Source organism: Physella acuta, unplaced genomic scaffold (genome assembly GCF_028476545.2).
Source record: "Physella acuta isolate Inbredline_101_S28 unplaced genomic scaffold, ASM2847654v3 ptg000269l, whole genome shotgun sequence".
Classification (NCBI taxonomy): domain Eukaryota; kingdom Metazoa; phylum Mollusca; class Gastropoda; family Physidae; genus Physella; species Physella acuta.
The window spans coordinates 91664-115876 of record NW_026731788.1 but is presented as its reverse complement, the minus strand read 5'-3'; the positions used below and the strand labels follow the sequence as shown (position 1 = coordinate 115876).

The window sequence follows — 24213 nt, the reverse complement described above, 5'->3', positions numbered from 1 at the left end:
TGATCAAAGAACTTACGGTATAACAAAGCTGGGTGGTCAAAGAACTTATGGTATAACAAAGCTAGATGATCAAAGAACTTACGGTATAACAAAGCTGGGTGGTCAAAGAACTTATGGTATAACAAGCTAGATGATCAAAGAACTTATGGTATAACAAAGCTAGCTGGTCAAAGAACTTATGGTATAGCAAAGCTAGATGATCAAAGAACTTATGGTATAACAAAGCTGGGTGGTCAAAGAACTTATGGTATAACAAAGCTAGATGATCAAAGAACTTACGGTATAACAAAGCTGGGTGGTCAAAGAACTTATGGTATAACAAAGCTAGATGATCAAAGAACTTATGGTATAACAAAGCTGGGTGGTCAAAGAACTTATGGTATAACAAAGCTAGATGATCAAAGAACTTACGGTATAACAAAGCTGGGTGGTCAAAGAACTTATGGTATAACAAAGCTAGGAGGTCAAAGAACTTAGGGTATAACAAAGCTGGCTGATCAAAGAACTTATGGTATAACAAAGCTAGCTGGTCAAAGAACTTATGGTATAACAAAGCTGGGAGGTCAAAGAACTTATGGTATAACAAAGCTAGCTGGTCAAAGAACTTATGGTATAACAAAGCTGGGAGGTCAAAGAACTTATGGTATAACAAAGCTGGCTGGTAAAAAAAAAAAACTTATAGAATAACAAAGCTGGGAGGTCAAAGAACTTATGGTATAACAAAGCTGGCTGGTAAAAAAAAAACAACTTATAGAATAACAAAGCTGGGAGGTCAAAGAAACCACGGTATAACAAAGCTTGCTTATCAAGTAATAACAAAGTTGTTTCATTAAAGAAGAACCAAAGATTTTTCAAAGAGTGGGGGTTTAAGAGAGTGACTAAACAGTTTAGAAGGGAAGTAATAATCTAACTTGTAAGTTACCCCACTCCTCCACAACCTTAAATTATCGCCCTTAGAATATTAAAAAGCACCTTTACTAGATGTCTTGCATAAATTTAAAATTAAAACATTTGTTTAAAGCGGTCACATAGAAGGAATTGGGATTGTTTAGGGATCAGTTTCTTATGTTTACAACAAGGGATTGTTTAGGGATCAGTTTCTTATGTTTACAACAAGGGATTGTTTAGGGATCAGTTTCTTATGTTTACAACAAGGGATTGTTTAGGGATCAGTTTCTTATGTTTACAACAAGGGATTGTTTAGGGATCAGTTTCTTATGTTTACAACATGCACGTAATTGAAGCCTAAGCCAACATCATTAAGCTCTTGCATACGTTATATTTCATAAAATTACTTTTAAATCGATTCGTTATACACCTGACAATTACGTTTAATGAACTGAAATGTTACACAGTGCAACGAAATTCAAACAGGATACATTGTTTGATTGTTGACGCACCGTCATAGATACTGTAATACGTATCATTGACATGAATTTTTAAAAAACGTATTTTCTTGAATTTGCCGTCAAAGCGGCAGTAATTAATTTAAAAAAAAACAACTTAAGCCTAAAAATACTTTAGAAATGTAATATTTTTAGAATCGATGGTATAAAACTTGTAAGTCCGGAGAACTTGGAAAATTATACTTAAATTATAACCCGGTTTCACTTTCGTATGATAAACATTGATTGGCTGTACCTAAACTCCATGATCGATAATCTGAAAATTCCACTGGTAATTTGTACTCAAAACTTTGCGACAACATTTTAATTTTTTTTTAATCTCACGACATAGTTCAGCCATGTTTGTAGTCATTCAGTAACAACATGAAACAGCCATATTGTTTTCTTTTTTTTTTTTTTGGCTTTTTTTTTGTAAATTTTGTTTGGTTACCTCAAATACAAAAACAGCAAACACATCCAATCTTTAGTAAAGTCTAACCAAAACGTCGAAATAAAACTTTTATAACCACATTTATATGTATAACACTGTATACGATTTTAAAAATATTTTATACACTATTCGATTTATATCGAGACTATATGCGGCTTCATCCATGCGTCCACTGAGAAACCCCAATTCATTTAATAAACTTCATACACACACACACACACATATATATATATATACATATATATATATATATATATATATATATATATATATATATATATATATATATGTATATGTATATATATATATATATATATATATATATATATATATATATATATATATATATATATATATATATATATATATATATATATATATATATATATATATATATATATATATACATATACATATTTTATTTAGCGTGACTTGCGTAACATTTTATTTTATGTAATTTGAGAACACTCTTTTCATTTCATATGACTTAAGTCATATCCTTCTATTTAGCGTGACTTAAATCATACTCTTTTATAATCCGTGATTTAGTCCGCGCCAGTAGCTCGCAGCTACTTTTAGCCACCCATTTCGACGGGAATTTTAAAACGGAAGTAGCGGCAGGAATAAAATTTGCGAGCCTGAAAGTCTCAGAGCTTCCATTTTTTTTGTTTCGTCACTTTTCCATTTCCGCCAACTCCAGGTTTTATACGTCATTTCCTGCTCGTTTGTGGCCATTGATATTTTTTTCCCCCATTCTGAAACAACGCCCGAACGTAGGTTAAATTTTTACATTAGGCATTTTTTTTAAACCTCACACCATCCTACCGCGTGTCTAGATATCTATGAACCAAAGCTAACGTTATAAATGGACCTAAATTAGAACTGTAATTTAATTTTATAAGTCAACCAAGATGAAGTTATTTCCCTTGAAATTACTGTAATGTAAGTCACTGAGATGCTTCCTGCCGTGTTGCGTTCATAATGGAGTCTCCCTGCCGCCCCACCCCACATCCCAGTGCTATCGCCACGACGTCACGGAGAGGGAGAATGGTTATCTTCTATATTCGCGGATCGCTTTATTTAACTTTGTGTTTAGCGTGATATCCCTAGGACGATGATAAAAAAGTTAATTATTTTTTATCGTGGCAATGAACTAAAAATTTTCAGGAATTTCCCAACCTTTCTGGGATTTCGTAACTTGTAGAGCTAATTCTCGCCAGTCTCGCAACTTGCGTCCGAATCTCTAAACGCAGAGGCAATTCTAGAGAATTGAAGCTAAATCTCGCCAAATCTCGGACCTTGCCGCTACATCTCGCCAAATCTCGCAACCTAACTTGTAGCTACATCTCGCCGAATCTCGCAACTTGCAGCTACATCTCGCTAAATCTCGCAACTTGCAGCTACATCTCCCCAAATCTCACAACTTGCATCTACATCTCGCTAAATCTCGCAACTTGCAGCTAAATCTCGCAAAATCCCGCAACTTGTAGCTAAATCTCGTTGATGTTCAGCACGTGCTGAGTCTTTTTAGTTATGTACATAACGTATGTGTCACATAAAACTCAACATTTTAAATATAAACAAATTAAAATCTCTCAAAGTAAACAGAAAAATTTTAGCAACTTCTTACCTGGATGAGTATAAGAATAAAAGTCATTACAATTTGAGACTTTGGACTAATGAAGGGCGGTCTTTTGGCCGAGCGTCTAGCACTCTCGAATATTCTAGATATTCGGTTTGTTTTTATGAGTAAAGATGAGTATATCACGCTGAACCCAAACCCCACCCCGAACCGCTGGACGGCGCACATGATGGTGGAGGGCGGGGCGACGATGATGAAGGTCATGAGGTAACAGAAGACGCACCCCCCGAGCAGCATATAGCTGAGCTCCCGCCCCGAGGCCATGACCACGGGGGTGTTGTTGAACATGACGAAGAGGCTGATGACGAAGAGGGTGCAGATGATGCCCACGGTAGCCAGCACCATGGGGATGACGGCGTGCAGGCTGTTCCAGGACATGTACTGCACCTCCAGGCTGAAGCAGCCCGTCTTGTTGGGGTACGGCCACATGCCGGCCTCGCACTTCTCGCACGTCTTCTCGTCCTTGATGTACTCCCACGGGTTGCAGCGTGTGCACAGCCAGCAGCACGGCTCGCCCTTCTGCATGTTTTTTATCTCCCCCTCGTTGCACGGCTCGCTGCAGCGTGACCTTGGGATGTCCTTGGTGTCCCCGGCCCAGATGATATCCGATTGGTTCACGCTGAGGCCGTTGTGCCACGTGCCGACCACGCGGTACTCGTACTCGCGCGTGGTGCGGTTCCTCTGGAAGTTCATGACCATGTACCTGCCGGGGGCGTTGCCGAACTTGTCGAACTGGACTGTTGCTCCGTGGCCGTCTGAAAGCAAGAAACATTCTTTTAAAACTTCTAAAAAAAATAAACAACTTCATTTTTTTTCTCAAAAAAAAAAAAAAAAAAAAAAAAAAAAAAAAAAAAAAAAAAAAAAAAACTTCAACATTTAAAAATAAATTCTCAAAGAAACAACTTCAAAAATTAATTGTATTAAAAAAATGATTCAAACTTTAATAACTACATTGACTGTTGTTACATAGGTTCTAATTGATGGCAAGTTTGTTTCATATATCTATCAAAAAGCACCAATAGTTTGAGTAAATAATACGAACAATTAAAAATTAATTTTTTATGCTGTTTAGAATGCTTTTTTAAAGTTCTTATTAGTCTAATTAAAATGCATTTTTGAAAAATAAAAATTTAGAAGGCCGATAAAACAAATAATTTGTTAGATAAAAATTTTCTTGTTGTTTCTTGGTGATTGGGTACCCATGTGTTAAATAAATATCTCTGTCGTCTTTCTTAGACACATTAATTTATTTTATAAGTTTGACAAATATTGCAGGCATAATGACAGGCATAATGTCAGTCGCTGGGGTAGTTAGAGCATGCTCGGGATAGTTGGGTAGTTAGAGCATGCTCGGGATAGTTGGGTAGTTAGGACTTGGGCGTTGGTCGGTTGGGTAGTTAGGACTTGGGCGTTGGTCGGTTGGGTAGTTAGGACTTGGGCGTTGGTCGGTTGGGTAGTTAGGACTTGGGCGTTGGTCGGTTGGGTAGTTAGGACTTGGGCGTTGGTCGGTTGGGTAGTTAGGACTTGGGCGTTGGTCGGTTGGGTAGTTAGGACGTGGGCGTTGGTCGGTTGGGTAGTTAGGACGTGGGCGTTGGTCGGTTGGGTAGTTAGGACTTGGGCGTTGGTCGGTTGGGTAGTTAGGACTTGGGCGTTGGTCGGTTGGGTAGTTAGGACGTGTGTGTGACAGTTTGGTCATTAGGCTTTGTGTGGGACATTGGGTTCCGTATGACTCCTGTGTACATCAGTGGGGACGTTATGGGTTGTTACCCTTTATTTATGCGTGTCCACGAACGGTTACATTCTTTAGTTTTATGCATCATCACTGATAAATCAAACGTTATCCTAGAACCTTAATGTCCAAATAACACTAAACAACTTTCGTTTCTTTTTGTTTTGTTTTTAAATTCCACTTCTTTGCCGACAACGAAATCGTATAAATAGGTTAAATATAAACTTGAGTAGTTTAATGGTATTTTTTTTTTGGAACGGTTTCATTTTTCTATAACAATGGCAACAAATAACCTCATCTCTCCCCCCCCCCCCCCCGCCCCCCCATTTATTGTTTGTTGTTTCCCGCCCGGGGACTGGACCGGCTGTACAAGTGGTAATTTCGCGACTTTTCTCGTTTCAAGTACTTTGGAAAGATTTGATATTGAAAGAAAAAAAAACCCGCGGAGAGGATGTTATGGAGCGTCTTCTGAAGCAGACGACATTTGTCGGAGTTTCGGCCTGGTGAGGCACTCGGTGGAGCATTGGGCGGAAGTGGAGGACTCTTGGTGGAGCATTAGGCGGATGTGGAGAGCGGGTTTCAAAGAACTTTTCCAACACTTGAACTAGCGAGGGACGAAATTGCGACGGAAGGACATATGCGGTCTAGAAAATTGTGTCATATCCAGGGAGGTTTAGAAGCTTCTGGAACAATCCTTGAGCCTTGATGTTTGACGTGTGTGGCTGCCTTAGCCCCGGGGGTGGGGGCGCTCAGATCTAGCCTTAGAGGCTGGCGGTAAGGGTTTGATATCAGTACACCCATATCGAATGTGTCCTCAGTCATAGTCCAGTATTTTGTACTTTTAAAATTTTTAACACGGTTTAACTTCATTATCCCCGTTAATTATAACTCATTTATCATTTCTATAGTGTTAAGGTACGTTGGAATATATGAATATACTGCATTAAAAATTGTCGTAAACATTGTTTTGAACTACTTGTGCTTTTTTGCTACACACACACACACAAACAAACAAACAAATACACACATTGATAATACGATATATATATATATATATATATATATATATATATATATATATATATATATATATATATATATATATATATATGTATACATTACATATATTCAAACTATATTTATTCAAAACAAACACTTATACATTTATATTCCGACACACTAACTTCTATCAATGACAGCAATCGCCCCGACAAAACAGCCGTTATTAGCCGTTGAACTTATTAATCGCTTAACCTGTCAGCTTGCCGGCCGCCTTAGAATTCTCCCCTTATTAACGCGCCGCCATAGTAAACGTCAAACGCACCCGGAACCATTGTCTCCCCTACACCAGCCACCGGCGGATTATTCCCCTTGTTTGTGTCTGCCCCTGCTAAGTCCCGTCCACCGCGCGACATCACGAAGCCAGTGGATGAAAAAAAAAATAGAATAACAGTTACGGCCCTTGACGAAGAACTCGGCACTGAAGACGCCCCGGAATGAAATATGCAAACAGGGTGTTAAAAGAAAGGGAAAATATATAAACCTGTGGCGAACGGGGGTGGGGGTGGATGAAGGGGGTGGGGGGACGATGGGGAGGCGACTTTACTGATGTACTGTTAATCGATTAGCCAAGCCAACAGAGGGCACTGCTGGAGCTTTCTTTTTGTATCGGTAGAAACAGCCGTCAATGTCTCGGTCCGGCCTGCGAACAATGTCCTAACGTTCTTCAATTCTCCTGCTGTTAGGGTCAACACCGTAATTTCTTGACAAATAGACTCACTCCACTGAGGAATGCCAGATTTTTCCCCCCACGAGCGGTTTCTATTTTTAGTAACGAAAATCATTAACGGGTTCTGGCAGATTTGGCCCGCCCAGATTTTGGCCAATGGCGTCTAAAGAAAGTCGCTTCAATGTGGAGGTGGGGGTGGAGGGGGGTAAAGCGCAGGGGTTAAAACTGTTGAAAGGCTCTTTAACAGATTGAAAAACATCGATGCAACTACTCTAAAACTATATTTTATTGATTAAATACCCCGCGTTCATCCTAGGCGCTAATGGCACATATTGGGATGTTTCGTTCTATTGCTTGTTTCAATGTGTTTTTTTATGCTGGGGATCTTGGAGTGTAAGCGTCCTTCATTACATTTTCGTGATCACTAGATTCGATTCCTGCTGTTTTAGACTAGAAAATCCAAGCCTTGTAATTCAAGCTATTGAAGAATATCATTTGTAGTTTTACGCGAGAAAACAATGACAATTACCTCAACAAATAGGGTAATTTTTTAAATAAATTTTTTGAATATTTGAAAACATCTACCTATTCAACAGCTCTTCACACACCACACGTTTTATCATTCGATACTCCAAACACCACAGATCATATCATTTAACTAATGATACAACACAATTTATATCATTCAAGTACTAAAGCACCACACTTAATATCATTCAACTAATTATACATAGGACCTGTATATAATGAAACACATCAAAAAACCAACTACACAGTTCTATGCATCCAATATGTCAAAGGGAATTAATTGAAAATACCAAACATAAATCAAAGGTTACATAACACATACAAAAACATACCCCATAACGTTCTTAGTGAATTACTACGCTTAAATATTATTGGCTTTATAATTTTTTTTCGACGCCGTATCCTTCCGCAATGTCGCTGTTACTATTTTCTTCATCTTGTTAATTTGACAACCCTCCGTTTTTAACCCCCCCCGCCTCTTCCGCACAAACAAAGAGTCCAGCTACGTTGTGTATCCCTCCGCCGTCTCCTAATCTGTTCTCTTCCGACCGCTGATGAAATTCTGCGTCTGCTGTTTATTTTCATTATTGCATAATTAACATATCTGGGCCGACTGTCGCTGAATGAGGGAGTCAGAACTGCCATTTCAAGTGGCCTTAAAGTTCCAGATTTTCTTGAAGATTATTTCCTCCCGTTGTCATGGCGACGCGTGTATCAGAGATGGCATGTATGGGACGGTTTCTTCTTAGCTTAATTTTTAAATTGAAACCACGCGCGAATCTAATTATCATTAGTGGAAATAATGAATGCAGGAGACTGTAGATTGATTGGGAATGTTTTGTAGACGTTGAAAGTGCTGATGGTGTTTAGGTTGGTGTGTGGTATGTGGGTGTTGTGTCTGTCTGGTGTGTATGTGTGTGTGTGATGTCTGGTGTGTGTGTGTGTGTGATGTCTGGTGTGTGTGATGTCTGGTGTGTGTGTGTGTGATGTCTGGTGTGTGTGTATGATGTCTGTTGTGTGTGATGTCTGGTGTGTGTGATGTCATGTGTGTGTGTGATGTCATGTGTGTGTGTGATGTCATGTGTGTGTGTGATGTCTTGTGTGTGTGATGGCTGGTGTGTGTGTGTGATGTCTGGTGTGTGTGTGTGTGTGATGGCTGGTGTGTGTGTATGATGTCTGGTGTGTGTGATGTCATGTGTGTGTGTGATGTCATGTGTGTGTGATGTCATGTGTGTGTGATGTCTTGTGTGTGTGATGGCTGGTGTGTGTGTGTGATGTCTGGTGTGTGTGTGTGTGATCGCTGGTGTGTGTGTTTGATGTCTGGTGTGTGTGATGGCTGGTGTGTGTGTTTGATGTCTGGTGTGTGTGTGTGTGTGTGATGTCATGTGTGTGTGTGATGTCATGTGTGTGTGTGATGGCTTGTGTGTGTGATGGCTGGTGTGTGTGTTTGATGTCTGGTGTGTGTGTTTGATGTCTAATGTGTGTGTGATGGCTGGTGTGTGTGTGTGATGTCTTGTGTGTGTGATGGCTGGTGTGTGTGTTTGATGTCTGGTGTGTGTGTGTGTGTGTAATGTCATGTGTGTGTGTGATGTCATGTGTGTGTGTGTGATGTCTTGTGTGTGTGATGGCTGGTGTGTGTGTGATGTCACGTGTGTGATGTCTGGTGTGTGTGTGTGTGTGTGATGTCTGGTGTGTGTGATGGCTGGTGTGTGTGATGTCTGGTGTGTGTGTGTGTGTGATGTCTGGTGTGTGTGATGGCTGGTGTGTGTGATGGCTGGTGTGTGTGTTTGATGTCTGGTGTGTGTGTGTGTGATGTCTGGTGTGTGTGATGGCTGGTGTGTGTGTTTGATGTCTGGTGTGTGTGTGTGTGATGTCTTGTGTGTGATGGCTGGTGTGTGTGTTTGATGTCTGGTGTGTGTGTGTGTGATGGCTGGTGTGTGTGTTTGATGTCTGGTGTGTGTGTGTGTGTGTGTGATGTCTGGTGTGTGTGATGGCTGGTGTGTGTGTTTGATGTCTGGTGTGTGTGTGTGTGTGATGTCTGGTGTGTGTGATGGCTAGTGTGTGTGTGTTGGATGTCTGGTGTGTGATGGCTGGTATGTGTGATGGCTGGTGTGTGTGTTGTCTGGTGTAATTCTGGTGTGTGAGGATTGTATGGTGTATGTGTGTGTGGATTGTGTGGTGTCCGTGTGTGAGAATTGTGTGGTGTCTGTGTGTGGTGTCTGTGTGTGGTGTCTGTGTGTGAGGATTGTGTGGTGTCTGTGTGTGAGGATTGTGTGGTGTCTGTGTGTGGTGTCTGTGTGTGAGGATTGTGTGGTGTCTGTGTGTGGTGTCTGTGTGTGAGGATTGTGTGGTGTCTGTGTGTGAGGATTGTGTGGTGTCTGTATGTGTGGATTGTGTGGTGTCTGTGTGTGAGGATTGTGTGGTGTCTGTGTGTGAGGATTGTGTGAGTTCACACAGCTCTGGCCCAGTTCAAACCGTGTCCCATACATCCATCGATTGGTCGGCTTGAATCAGTTTACAAGGGCTAATCTATCACTACCCGTCCCTTCCCTTCACACACCACATTCCCGATACACTCTATGCATTCACCTCATCAAGTTGGTTTTTAAAGGAAAAAATCTAAAGTAGGGATGTGTTAAAAAGATGAAATCTAAAGTCGGTGTGTGTTAAAAAGAATAAAAATATAAAAAACGAAATCTAAAAAGAATAAATCTGAAGTAGGGATGTGTTAAAAAGGAAAAAAATCTAAAGTACGTATACGTTAAAAAAACGAAATCTAAAGTAGGGATGTGTTAAAAAGAAGAAATATAAAGTAGTGATTTTTTTAAAGAAAGATTTTTAATAGAATGTCGTAAAGAGGTGTTAAAAGGAAGAATTCTAAAGGTTGGAGCTAAATAGGAAGAATTCTATAGAAAATCGTCATGAGATGATTAAAAGAATAAAATGTGTGTTCTTTTCAAAGTAAGATTTAGTAAATATGTGGGTGGGGTGGTATCAAAAGTTTCTCAGAAAGTAGTGTTTAAAGGCTTCTGGTGAGCAAGAAGTGCACACAATCAAATATTTTCCTGTCTAATTTAATTTTTTTCAAAAGTAAGCAACTACCTCATTAAAATTCAAAGAACGAAGCATAAGGCTAAAACTCAAGCAAATTCAACCAACATAAAACAACGTCACATCAACATGTCAGACAGATTTTGGCTTTTCTCACAAAAACATTTATTGTTTAATTATACTGAATTTAAAAAAAAAAAAAAAAAAAGCTTTTTGGAATATTGATATTTGATCCCTTAAAACAAAAAGTTAAACTTTTTTATTATTCCCATTACAGACACCAGCATAACCGTACCTACACGTCGGCCTTAACTTGCGTGTAATGAAACTGACGAAAGACCCCCATCACTTTAGCAAACGTAATTTTTTTTTTCGTACGAAATCACAATCAAGCTTGTTACAATGTTTTCCATTGGCTAGCCTATTCGTCTTCTTTGTTTCTATTGGCTAAGGTTGTGACATACATTTTTGCTGTCCCTTCCGTTGCACTGTGTAAATAATTCACTTTGATGAAGAAGTTGTTTCGCGTTTCATACGGCGCGGTCTTTGGCTGACTTCATTTAAGCTTCGTCGTGAGGACAAAAATCATTAATTGCTAATTATACGCTCTTACAAAAATTGACCATTATTTTTCCTGCTCATTATAAAAATACTCAAAATTAATGCTTGTTTTGCTTCTCATTAATTTAAGTTTCCCCGGTAAAACTATTTTCTCCAGTTCCTAAAACCGTTAATAGAGAGTATAAATATCGTTTAGATTGAGGAAAATATTTGACAATATATTTCAGCGTCCCGGCCCGATTTACATTTTTCTACATTCTTGTTTTCCCCCCCTAATCCGCTAGTTACTTCCCCGTGATCCTCTTGCGAAGGGAATGGCCCATAAATCAAATCGACTCGGGGAGTGACCGCGCGGAACGGGGTATCTGCAGCCCTATTTTTGGTTACACCGCGGGTAGAACATATGACAAATGCAAATATACTGCTCATCAATTCAATAGAGAAGTCTTCATCTTCTCCCGGGGTTCAGGGTTGTTCTTTAGAATCTAAAACAGTCTACAGATTTGGTGAATTCTTTTATTGGAAATAAAATCAAACCAAACTCCAAGTTTATATACTATGAAAAAGTTTAACAAAATAGCCACCGAATCTTAAAATTTGTTCGCTGATTAAATTAACGGAAAAGTCGTTTTTTTTTGTTTTTTCAAAAAACATGAGTGCTCAAATTAAAAAAAAATACATAGAACCTGTTTCCTGAAGTATTCTCTCCCCTTATGCTAATGTGATTGGCCATCAATAGAATGCATGTCCGCATATCTCAGGCGGACGTTCTCTAGTCATCAAGGGCGAGCCACTGGTCAGCTTACAGACTGGACGGAGACTTGTTTTTTTGCGGACGTGCGGGGAGACGTACTTTGATCCACACACAGAAACACACATCGCGCTAGACTGGAATGTGTGGCGGGGTGGGGGGAGGTTGGGCCAGGGGGATATTCTTTAAGAATCGATAATTGATTTTTCTTCCCTTTCTCAAGCATATTCTAAAAATTTAATTTCGTTTAGGCCTTGTTGGCATTTCTTTATAAAATTGTAAATTTCATTGGCCACTGTTTTCGCTTTTGTTTCATAGATCCATTCGCTTCCGTCCGTGTCGGGTACACAGAGAGAATATTTCAAGATAAAAAGCTGCATTTGGTAACATTAAAAATAGAAACATGTCCAGTATCCTTGAAAATAAATATACATCTTCACACAGTAATGTTACATAGATGAAACACTTTAATTACTTAACCCAATTAATAAAGTTAGTAATTAGAAATAAAATCAATAATGTCGGCCTACGTTTGTTAAGTTGAATGTATTTACATAGAGACATGGACAGTTTTTTGGCGTAACAAATGTTTGTAGTATTTACATGTTTAACTGCTGAAGAAAAATGTTAACATTTCTACTTGCTGAGAAAAATTGTTAACATTTCTACTTACTGAATAAAAGTGTTAACATTTCTACACGCTGAGAAAAATTGTTAACATTTCTACTCACTAAAGAATAATGTTAACATTTCTACTTGCTGAAGAAAAGTGTTAACATTTCCATTTGCTGAAGAAATTGTTAACATTTGTATCCGCCTTACAAAAAAACCAACGCTAAACACATAAAGACCAAAAGGAAAAAAATGTCGCGTCACTTCACAGAGATGACCGATTAACGCGAGTGATGTATTTTTAAAGAGGGCTGGACACGTCCAATTAGCATTGATTAACTCAAAACTTTCACACACAACATATCCTTACACACATCACAATCTTCTATGCTGTACAGTCTTATAAAACACATCACAATCTCTTGTGCTGAAAAAAATATACGACCTTTTCACAAATAACCAATTTAGAAAAAATTTATATTTTAAAAATAAAAGCTAAATCCATTGTATAAATAACTAATCGTCGTAATTACCGAAGATATCTGATTCTTCCCTGAGCTATATCGACAGTGAGCAAAAATCTATGATAATCATCCATCGGGTATGTGTAATCAACGTTCAGCTTTTAAATTAACTTTAATTAGTTTACTTCAAGCGTGAAATCACAATTTGAGTACCGTATAATTTAGCATCCGATCTGCCCCGCAATCAACATTCGCCAAGTTTAAAATCTCGTTCAAGTGTAATTAATAAGGGTGAATTTAACTTTCAATTGAATACACAACCCCATTTTCTCATCAACATTGAATTTTAACATATAATCAACATTCAACTCTCCCATAGAATCAAAACTCATAGGGTTGCTTAAATCAACATACAAACGACAACTAGAATCGGCATTTAATTGCAACATATAATCAACATACAGAATCAAGATTCTGTGTTATAGAATCGACATTCATAGATTCAACATTTAATTTGAGTCTCCAGTTGGAACCCTCGGCAGATGAGGCTTAATAGGAGAGACTACTCCAAAATCAAACAACTGCTGCCTTGTAGTTTGTTCTTGGTTGGACAAAGGTTGGAGTCAATGGCCTCAATGGCGCATAAACAGTTGACACGTATATTTAATTTATTTTTCTAAAATTAAGAACGAAGAAGAAGAAGAAAGAATTTTTATATTTCAATATAATCAACATTCAGTTGTGTCAAAAATACAAAACTGTCTATGGAATCAACATTCACCCTCTTGCATTTACAAAGGACCCTACACTAAACAATGTAAGCGTGGGACAAATCACAGGTTTCTGTCAAGTCAGAAAAAAGACAAAGTAGTTTTAAAACAGCAAAATACACCATAATTATGTTTAGGACGAGAAGGCTTTGGACGGTCAAAAATGTAAGCAAAGTAGGTTTAGGTAATGATGGCAATAGACGGCCAAAATACAACACGAGAAAGCTTTGGACGGCCAAAAATGTAACCAAAGTAGGTTTAGGTAATGATGGCAATGGACAGCCAAAATATAACACGAGAAGGTTTTGGACGGCCAAAAATGTAAACAAAGTAGGTTTTAGTAATGATGGAAATGGACGGTCAAAATACAGCACGAGAAAGCTTTGGACGGCCAAAAATGTAACCAAAGTAGGTTTAGGTAATGATGGCAATGGACGGGGCAGCTCATGCGAGCGGTGTACCGACTCAGCAGGGCGTTAAGGATTTGATTTATGGGCCCTGGTTAAAAAAGTTCCGAATCCCGGAACACGATCTTCGCCGTCATAGACTTGCAGGTCTATTTTTAGTTTGATGTGGGGTGACGGGGAACTGCTGGTACCACGTGATACGGGTTAGCTGTGGGGTTGGGGGTGGTGGGGGGGGGGGGGCTGCTGGTACACGTGATACGGGTTAGATGTGTCGTGGTGGTGGGGGGAGGGGGGCTGCTGGTACACGTGATACGCTTTAGATGTGGGGTTGGGGGTGGTGGGGGTGGGGGGAGGTGGTACAAGTGATACGGTTTAGATGTCTGCTTCCAAAGGGATGAGATGTGTTGTCACGTGGGACTGGGGGGGATGCTTGTATTATTGATACGGTTTTGATGTCTTTGTTTGATTGCTATACATTAAGTTAACAAAAAAAATCCAGAGAAGACGATATAGCAAATATTACTGAGTGATTGAGTTAGTTATTAGTAAAACGAGGAGTAGTTAAAACAATGTTGTTGTATAGGGTAATAGGCAGGCTAGGTCAAAGATTAATACACTAAATCAGACAATTATTGTTATGCTGGGGTACAGCCTCAACTTTGTGAGACCCGCTGGGTTAATGAGAAACGTGAAGAACTGTATGAGACCCACTGTTGATGATATTAATGAATATATAATAAATGACATGACCTAACTACCTAACCAGCACCGACCTACTGACCTAACCAGCACCGACCTACTGACCTAACCAGCACCGACCTACTGACCTAACCAGCACCGACCTACTGACCTAACCAGCACCGACCTACTGACCTAACCAACACCGACCTACACTCCACTCATGACCTAACTCTCACCTGGCCAACAAACGTGAGTAGTGTTGACATGTGATAGTTTGCTCCATTCCCTCACCATCCTTCCACTTTAACCCGGCATACCTACAGCCTTATCAGCTAATTAGTTCGCAGCGCCAATTAATTTCACCTCCCACATAAATAAATGATTAAAAGACTTACTGCATACGATTTACATGGCGAGTATGCCTGATATTCTGAAGTCAATCCTAAAGTGGAATCAGGGTGGAAATTTTAAATGCGCGGCCGCTAACGGGAGGCGGGAACAAAGTGCTAAAGACGGCAATAGGACCAAGCATCACGCCCATGGGAGTATCACGACCGCCATTCCCACCTGTGGGAGTATCGTCTTACAATCGACACCAGCCGTGGGACCATTAAATTACGTCCTCTCATTATCCGCCCTCCGGTCTCATTAATTCGCGGTATTCTCCCTTAGCACTACATTAGTCTGATGTACTCTCCCTTTGCGGTACATTAATTTCGATTTTTCACACAAATTTCGGTAGAAATAAACATCTGATTATGATCCAACGAGGCGTGGGCTTACACGACATGGCAGATAACTCATTAATGAATTAATTAACCGCAACGCATAGCCTGTAGATTTAACTAGACGAGTCTAGATTTTGTAAAATAACACTGGCGTATAATAAAGCTCAGTGGTGTGGGTAATTGTAATGCATATTTAACAGCGCGGGAAATGTATGCGAATTTGATCGTCTCCTGTCAGGTTACGTCACAATCTTCAATACGACAACGGAACAACAAGCCGAAAAAATAATCTCCAAAAAAAAAACAAAAAAACTTTTAATCTCCCTCCAGAACATGGTGACCTGATTTTTCACGCACCGTCGAGCTAACAAGATTTTAATTAATTTCACAGCAAACTAATTAGTTGAAACATAATGGACGCTTAGAATAAAATATCGAACGGAGTTTCGTAATCGATTTTTTTTTAAAACCACGAAGACTGTCAGTTAACCCGAACGGATAAAGGTTGAAACACGTTTATTTACGACATGGAATCTTGCATCGATTTCAAATTTAAGTATCGTGTCTGTTTAATGACTAAACGTGCTCGCTAGTTTTATAATTAAAACGATAACTATTTCGACAGTGATAGCATGTTATAGTTTCAGTACTTACGTTACTAAACCAGGTGTCATTGATTAGCCATTAAAAATAAATTTAAAAAATCGATTCTTGCGTAATGTTTAGAAACAGGGTTAAGACTAAGGTTATGATATTGATTCTTGTAGAATTTAAGCGTTGGGTTAGGATTATTGTTATAGTTATTACAAATATGTGGCGATCAACTACCAATCAGAAACATGACCGTTTTCGCCAGTATTTTAACCCCCTCCCTACCCACCCCGCCCGCCCGCCTGCTCCCCGCTCTCATTTTCCTTTAAATCAGCTCTCAATTTTTCCTGTTGATCCAGAGACCCCCAGGGACCAAATCCCACCGCAGGCTCGAGAACATTCGCTGAGCACGCAGTTTTCTCACTTAGAACATGCGACTCCTCGTACAACAGGCGACCCTGGGTAGTTTAGCTGACATAGGTCACACCCCTGACAGGTCACAACCCTTAACAAGTGACAGTCCCTGACAAATGACAACCCCTGACAAATCACAACCCCTGACAAATCACAACCCCTAAAAAATCACAGTCCATGACAAATCACAACCCCTGACAAATGACAACCCCTGACAAATCACAACCCCTGACAAATCACAACCCCTGACAAATCACAACCCCTGACAAATCACTGACCCTGACAAATCACAACCCCTGACAAATCCCAACCTCTGACAAATCACTGACCATAAAAAATCACAACCCCTGACAAATCACAACCCCTGACAAATCACAACCCCTGACAAATCACAACCTCTGACAAATCACACCCACTGACAGTTGACTGGGGAAGATGACTTTGACACTGACAAAAACCGATCGTGAATCACATGAGTCGGGTGTGTGACTTGACCTACATCGAACCCCTGAGGCTGACTTCACGAACCCTGGGATTTGATCGAACCCGGGTAAAGAACCACCAGTCTAGTCAGGCAGATGGGTGGGCAAACACACACACACGCACGCACATGCGCACACACGCGCGCACACACACATGTGAATTCATACATACATACATACATACAGTATTCTGTTTGAACCGGCATTGATCCTGTGGTTTACACGTGGTGTGGGGGGGGGGGGGGGTGATGGAATGGGCTGAGAAAGTCTGTGGGCTTTGGACTTTCCAGACATAGGTCGCCCTGAAAATGTGCAACTAAGTCAAGGGAAAAAACTCGAAGGGAGTTATCGCTCTTTGATTGTAATGTGTGGCTGCATGCAATTATTTGATTGGTGGGATGCTGTGTGTGTGTGGGGGGGGGGGGAGGGGGGGGGAAGTGTCATGCCTTGACTAGTTTGACGGTTTGGATGTTGGGGTGCTATGTTTAGTGATGACAGCGAGACATTGACGTATATGTGGATGTATGTTGAGGTTAATTAAGACAGTAAAACAAAGATAATTTTCTCCACGTAACATGGCTTTACATTTCGCCCGTTAGTACACGTCAATATGGTACACGTCAATATGGTACACGTCAATATGGTACACGTCAATATGGTACACGTCATTATGGTACACGTCATTATGGTACACGTCATTATGGTACACGTCAATATGGTACACGTCAATATGGTACACGTCAATATGGTACACGTCAATATGGTACACGTCAATATGGTACACGTCAATATGGTACACGTCAATATGGTACACGTCAATATGGTACACGTCAATATGGTACACGTAATATGGTACACGTCAATATGGTACACGTCAATATGGTACACGTCAATATGGTACACGTCAATATGGTACACGTAATATGGTACACGTCGATACGGTACACGTCAATGTGGTACACGTCAATATGATACATGTTAATGTGCTACACGTCAATATGGTACACGTCAATATGGTACACGTCAATATGGTACACGTCAATATGGTGCTTGTCAGTGTGATGCACGTCTGTGTAACTTTGAATTGTCTCCATGTCTTCTCCTGTGTTTGTGTCTGTGTTCTTTGCCTGTAAGCTTCTCGTCAGATTACCCGTGTGTTTTCTACCCGTGGTATTCAGCATGTTTTAACTTGTGTTGTTTTCGCTGTTTTCTTCTCTGAGTGTTTGTCCAACTGTTTTCTTCCCTATGTTTTCGAATCTCTTTTTTTCCATCGTATTTTTCCTTGTTTTATTTTAGGCACAGTATTTTTTTTTTATCTACCCCATGTTTTCTACGCTCTGTTTCCATCATGTTTTAACTGTATGTTTTCTATCCTGTGTTTTCTACTTGTAGTTTTCTTCCCATTATTTTCTACCCATTGTTTTCTTCCCCGAGTTTCTACTATTTGTTTTCTACCTATTGAGTTCTACCAATTGTTTTCTACCCCGTGTTTTCTTCCCGCGTTTCTCTCCGTGCTGGCCCGTGATTTCAGTAGATTTTTAACCCGCGTTTCTCTCCGTGCTGGCCCGTGATTTCAGTAGATTTTTAACCCGCGTTTCTCTCCGTGCTAGCCCGTGATTTCAGTAGATTTTTAACCCGCGTTTCTCTCCGTGCTAGCCCGTGATTTCAGTAGATTTTTAAGGCGTTTCTCTCCGTGCTAGCCCGTGATTTCAGTAGATTTTTAACCCGCGTTTCTCTCCGTGCTGGCCCGTGATTTCAGTAGATTTTTAAGGCGTTTCTCTCCGTGCTGGCCCGTGATTTCAGTAGATTTTTAACCCGCGTTTCTCTCCGTGCTGGCCCGTGATTTCAGTAGATTTTTAAGGCGTTTCTCTCCGTGCTAGCCCGTGATTTCAGTAGATTTTTAACCCGCGTTTCTCTCCGTGCTGGCCCGTGATTTCAGTAGATTTTTAAGGCGTTTCTCTCCGTGCTGGCCCGTGATTTCAGTAGATTTTTAAGGCGTTTCTCTCCGTGCTGGCCCGTGATTTCAGTAGATTTTTAAGGCGTTTCTCTCCGTGCTGGCCCGTGATTTCAGTAGATTTTTAACCCGCGTTTCTCTCCGTGCTGGCCCGTGATTTCAGTAGATTTTTAAGGCGTTTCTCTCCGTGCTGGCCCGTGATTTCAGTAGATTTTTAAGGCGTTTCTCTCCGTGCTGGCCCGTGATTTCAGTAGATTTTTAAGGCGTTTCTCTCCGTGCTGGCCCGTGATTTCAGTAGATTTTTAACCCGCGTTTCTCTCCGTGCTGGCCCGTGATTTCAGTAGATTTTTAAGGCGTTTCTCTCCGTGCTGGCCCGTGATTTCAGTAGATTTTTAAGGCGTTTCTCTCCGTGCTGGCCCGTGATTTCAGTAGATTTTTAAGGCGTTTCTCTCCGTGCTGGCCCGTGATTTCAGTAGATTTTTAAGGCGTTTCTCTCCGTGCTGGCCCGTGATTTCAGTAGATTTTTAAGGCGTTTCTCTCCGTGCTGGCCCGTGATTTCAGTAGATTTTTAAGGCGTTTCTCTCCGTGCTGGCCCGTGATTTCAGTAGATTTTTAAGGCGTTTCTCTCCGTGCTGGCCCGTGATTTCAGTAGATTTTTAAGGCGTTTCTCTCCGTGCTGGCCCGTGATTTCAGTAGATTTTTAAGGCGTTTCTCTCCGTGCTGGCCCGTGATTTCAGTAGATTTTTAAGGCGTTTCTCTCCGTGCTAGCCCGTGATTTCAGTAGATTTTTAAGGCGTTTCTCTCCGTGCTGGCCCGTGATTTCAGTAGATTTTTAAGGCGTTTCTCTCCGTGCTGGCCCGTGATTTCAGTAGATTTTTAAGGCGTTTCTCTCCGTGCTGGCCCGTGATTTCAGTAGATTTTTAAGGCGTTTCTCTCCGTGCTAGCCCGTGATTTCAGTAGATTTTAAAGGCGTTTCTCTCCGTGCTGGCCCGTGATTTCAGTAGATTTTTAAGGCGTTTCTCTCCGTGCTGGCCCGTGATTTCAGTAGATTTTTAAGGCGTTTCTCTCCGTGCTGGCCCGTGATTTCAGTAGATTTTTAAGGCGTTTCTCTCCGTGCTGGCCCGTGATTTCAGTAGATTTTTAAGGCGTTTCTCTCCGTGCTGGCCCGTGATTTCAGTAGATTTTTAAGGCGTTTCTCTCCGTGCTGGCCCGTGATTTCAGTAGATTTTTAACCCGCGTTTCTCTCCGTGCTGGCCCGTGATTTCAGTAGATTTTTAAGGCGTTTCTCTCCGTGCTGGCCCGTGATTTCAGTAGATTTTTAAGGCGTTTCTCTCCGTGCTGGCCCGTGATTTCAGTAGATTTTTAAGGCGTTTCTCTCCGTGCTGGCCCGTGATTTCAGTAGATTTTTAAGGCGTTTCTCTCCGTGCTGGCCCGTGATTTCAGTAGATTTTTAAGGCGTTTCTCTCCGTGCTGGCCCGTGATTTCAGTAGATTTTTAAGGCGTTTCTCTCCGTGCTGGCCCGTGATTTCAGTAGATTTTTAAGGCGTTTCTCTCCGTGCTGGCCCGTGATTTCAGTAGATTTTTAAGGCGTTTCTCTCCGTGCTGGCCCGTGATTTCAGTAGATTTTTAAGGCGTTTCTCTCCGTGCTGGCCCGTGATTTCAGTAGATTTTTAAGGCGTTTCTCTCCGTGCTAGCCCGTGATTTCAGTAGATTTTTAAGGCGTTTCTCTCCGTGCTGGCCCGTGATTTCAGTAGATTTTTAAGGCGTTTCTCTCCGTGCTGGCCCGTGATTTCAGTAGATTTTTAAGGCGTTTCTCTCCGTGCTGGCCCGTGATTTCAGTAGATTTTTAAGGCGTTTCTCTCCGTGCTAGCCCGTGATTTCAGTAGATTTTAAAGGCGTTTCTCTCCGTGCTGGCCCGTGATTTCAGTAGATTTTTAAGGCGTTTCTCTCCGTGCTGGCCCGTGATTTCAGTAGATTTTTAAGGCGTTTCTCTCCGTGCTGGCCCGTGATTTCAGTAGATTTTTAAGGCGTTTCTCTCCGTGCTGGCCCGTGATTTCAGTAGATTTTTAAGGCGTTTCTCTCCGTGCTGGCCCGTGATTTCAGTAGATTTTTAAGGCGTTTCTCTCCGTGCTGGCCCGTGATTTCAGTAGATTTTTAAGGCGTTTCTCTCCGTGCTGGCCCGTGATTTCAGTAGATTTTTAAGGCGTTTCTCTCCGTGCTGGCCCGTGATTTCAGTAGATTTTTAAGGCGTTTCTCTCCGTGCTGGCCCGTGATTTCAGTAGATTTTTAAGGCGTTTCTCTCCGTGCTGGCCCGTGATTTCAGTAGATTTTTAAGGCGTTTCTCTCCGTGCTGGCCCGTGATTTCAGTAGATTTTTAAGGCGTTTCTCTCCGTGCTGGCCCGTGATTTCAGTAGATTTTTAAGGCGTTTCTCTCCGTGCTGGCCCGTGATTTCAGTAGATTTTTAAGGCGTTTCTCTCCGTGCTGGCCCGTGATTTCAGTAGATTTTTAAGGCGTTTCTCTCCGTGCTGGCCCGTGATTTCAGTAGATTTTTAAGGCGTTTCTCTCCGTGCTGGCCCGTGATTTCAGTAGATTTTTAAGGCGTTTCTCTCCGTGCTGGCCCGTGATTTCAGTAGATTTTTAAGGCGTTTCTCTCCGTGCTGGCCCGTGATTTCAGTAGATTTTTAACCCGCGTTTCTCTCCGTGCTGGCCCGTGATTTCAGTAGATTTTTAAGGCGTTTCTCTCCGTGCTGGCCCGTGATTTCAGTAGATTTTTAAGGCGTTTCTCTCCGTGCTGGCCCGTGATTTCAGTAGATTTTTAAGGCGTTTCTCTCCGTGCTGGCCCGTGATTTCAGTAGATTTTTAAGGCGTTTCTCTCCGTGCTGGCCCGTGATTTCAGTAGATTTTTAAGGCGTTTCTCTCCGTGCTGGCCCGTGATTTCAGTAGATTTTTAAGGCGTTGATCGATGCCCCTGTAAGCTTTAGACGACAGGACATTTTTTTAAAACCATACTGCCGGAAATTGATTTCCGCGCATGCGTATGTAAACACGGCTTCGCGACAGGAATTTTCTCTCCGCCTAGGCGCCGTCGATATAAATAGAGCTATATAAATTTGTGTAGGTATGTCTGTACGTTTGATAGTCAGTCCTGTTAAGACTTTCAGATAACATAAATAGTAATATATCAGTGATCGCGCGTGTGTGTGTGCCCCCCCCCACACACACACAGGGGGGGAGGGGCTTGATTGAGAGGCGAGATTAAAGATAACCAAAACATTGATTATTTTTTGTTGTTGTGATTTTAAAGTGATTAATTAATAACGATCACACAGTATAGATCTTTCATCAGGCGAAGATCTTAACTGACGACACACCAATATTGTTTCCTACAGGAGGGGGTGATAGATCGATAAAGAAATCAATAGATAGGTTCAAATAGGAGACATCAATAGATAGGTTCAAACAGACTGTAATGGGGATGGGGGGGGGGGGGTGATGTGTGAGATAGCTGGGTGCCAATGGAGCGCGAACTCCCGTCCCTGATTTGTTGGTTAGATTATTGCCGGCAGGTGCTCAAAGAATGAATCAGTACAAATAAATTAGGAAGAATGGAAACAAATGCACTTTTAAAGAAAGAAAGGAAGAAAGCAAATAAATTAAAGAGAAACGTTCAGGAAGGCAACAGATATGATAGTGGATGTAATAAGTGAATGTAGCTAGTGGATGTAATGAGTGAATGTAATTAGTGAATGTAGCTAGTGGGTGTAATTAGAGAATGTAGCTAGTGGATGTACAATTGATGACAGTAACATTAATCTATTTTTTATGTTACTTATGAACGGATATCGCGTTGAAGCTTGGATTATATAAGTGTAATCTACAATTATAAAAGGTGAGAAATATCTGCAATCAAACACATAAATAATGTGTTTATGACCGTATACTTTTAAAGGATACCGTAAAGTGAATGGGGAGGGGTAGGAAAAAGATTGTAGACGTTATCAAGTCCACATGACCAAGTCACATTATCAGTCACATGACCAAGTCACATCACCTAGTCACGTGACCAACGCACACGACCAAGTCACACGACCAAGTCACATGACCAAGTCACATGACTTAGCCCACGTGACCATGTCAAATGACCAAGTCACATGATCAAGTTACAAAAAAGTCATACGACTAGTCACATGATCAAGTCACATGACCAAGTCACATGACTAAATCTACATATCCAAGTCACATGACCAAGTCACATGACCAAGTCACACGACCAAGTCACACGACCAAGTCACATGACCAAGTCACATGACCAAGTCACATGACCAAGTATAAGGTCACGAGGCTCCAGAAAAAAAAATATACCCCCAGGACTCGCTCAATCAATAAGAAACCACAATTTTTAAAAATCTCATTTTGTCCTAAATTCTCTTGAATATTTCGAGTCTCTAAATATCCCAAGACTTGTCTAAGAACTCGTTAAAAGCCTCGCGTAGACCCACAGAAAGGAAACTGTAGCTATGACGCTGACATCTTTAAAGAAATACTGCGGGGGGGGGGGGGGGGGGAGAAGGGGGTGGGGGTGTGTTTGCCTGTAGATCTTAGAATCAGAAAAGGGAGGGGACGAAGATGCTCGGAGGTGATTTAATAACGTGTTTTTAAAGTTTGATGGGGAAGGGAAAAAACTGTGTGCCTTAAGAACAGTTTTTAAAGCATGCGTGGTTTAAGTTGGTTGTTGAGCTAAGTAGTCAACGTGTTCAGCAACACAGTCAACATATTCAACTACACAGTCAACATATTCAACTACAGTCAACATTTTAAGTAACACTGTCAACATATTCAACTACACTGTCGAATTGTTAAGATAAATGGTCAACATATTTAACTTAAAAGTCAACATATTCAAGAACACAGTCAACAAATTCAGCTAGACAGTAAACTCGTTAAGTTAAATAGTCAACCTGTTTAGCTATATGGTCAACTTTTTAAACTAGGATTTAAACCATAGAAAACATTTTTTAACTTTAAACGCCGCACAGTTTTTAAAAAAAAAGTTAATTGGGCGTCTCCGCAAACTTTTTTTTACAAATAGCAGTAATATTTTAGAAATCAAATTTCAAAGACTTTGTCGTGAGATAATCGTTGCAATAGCTACATAAAGTAAAGTAAAATTCCCTTTCAAACATGACGGTCTATTGGGCAAGTGAAGTAGAGTTCACTTGTTTCTGTGACCTCGGCATATGAAGAGATAGTGTGGTCAGCACTATGCCCAGCCGCCTTTACTT

The 24213-nt window shown here is 40.8% G+C and overlaps 1 protein-coding gene across 1 annotated transcript in view; it reads right to left on the bottom strand.

Moving 5' to 3' along the window:
• LOC131939241 (metabotropic glutamate receptor) overlaps positions 1–24213 on the bottom strand; it is a 118863-nt gene that overhangs the window by 32498 nt on the left and 62152 nt on the right. The window contains exon 2 of the mRNA XM_059297441.1: positions 3467–4233. Coding sequence (XP_059153424.1) covers positions 3467–4233 — 767 coding nt within the window. The remainder of the gene's footprint in view (positions 1–3466; positions 4234–24213) is intronic.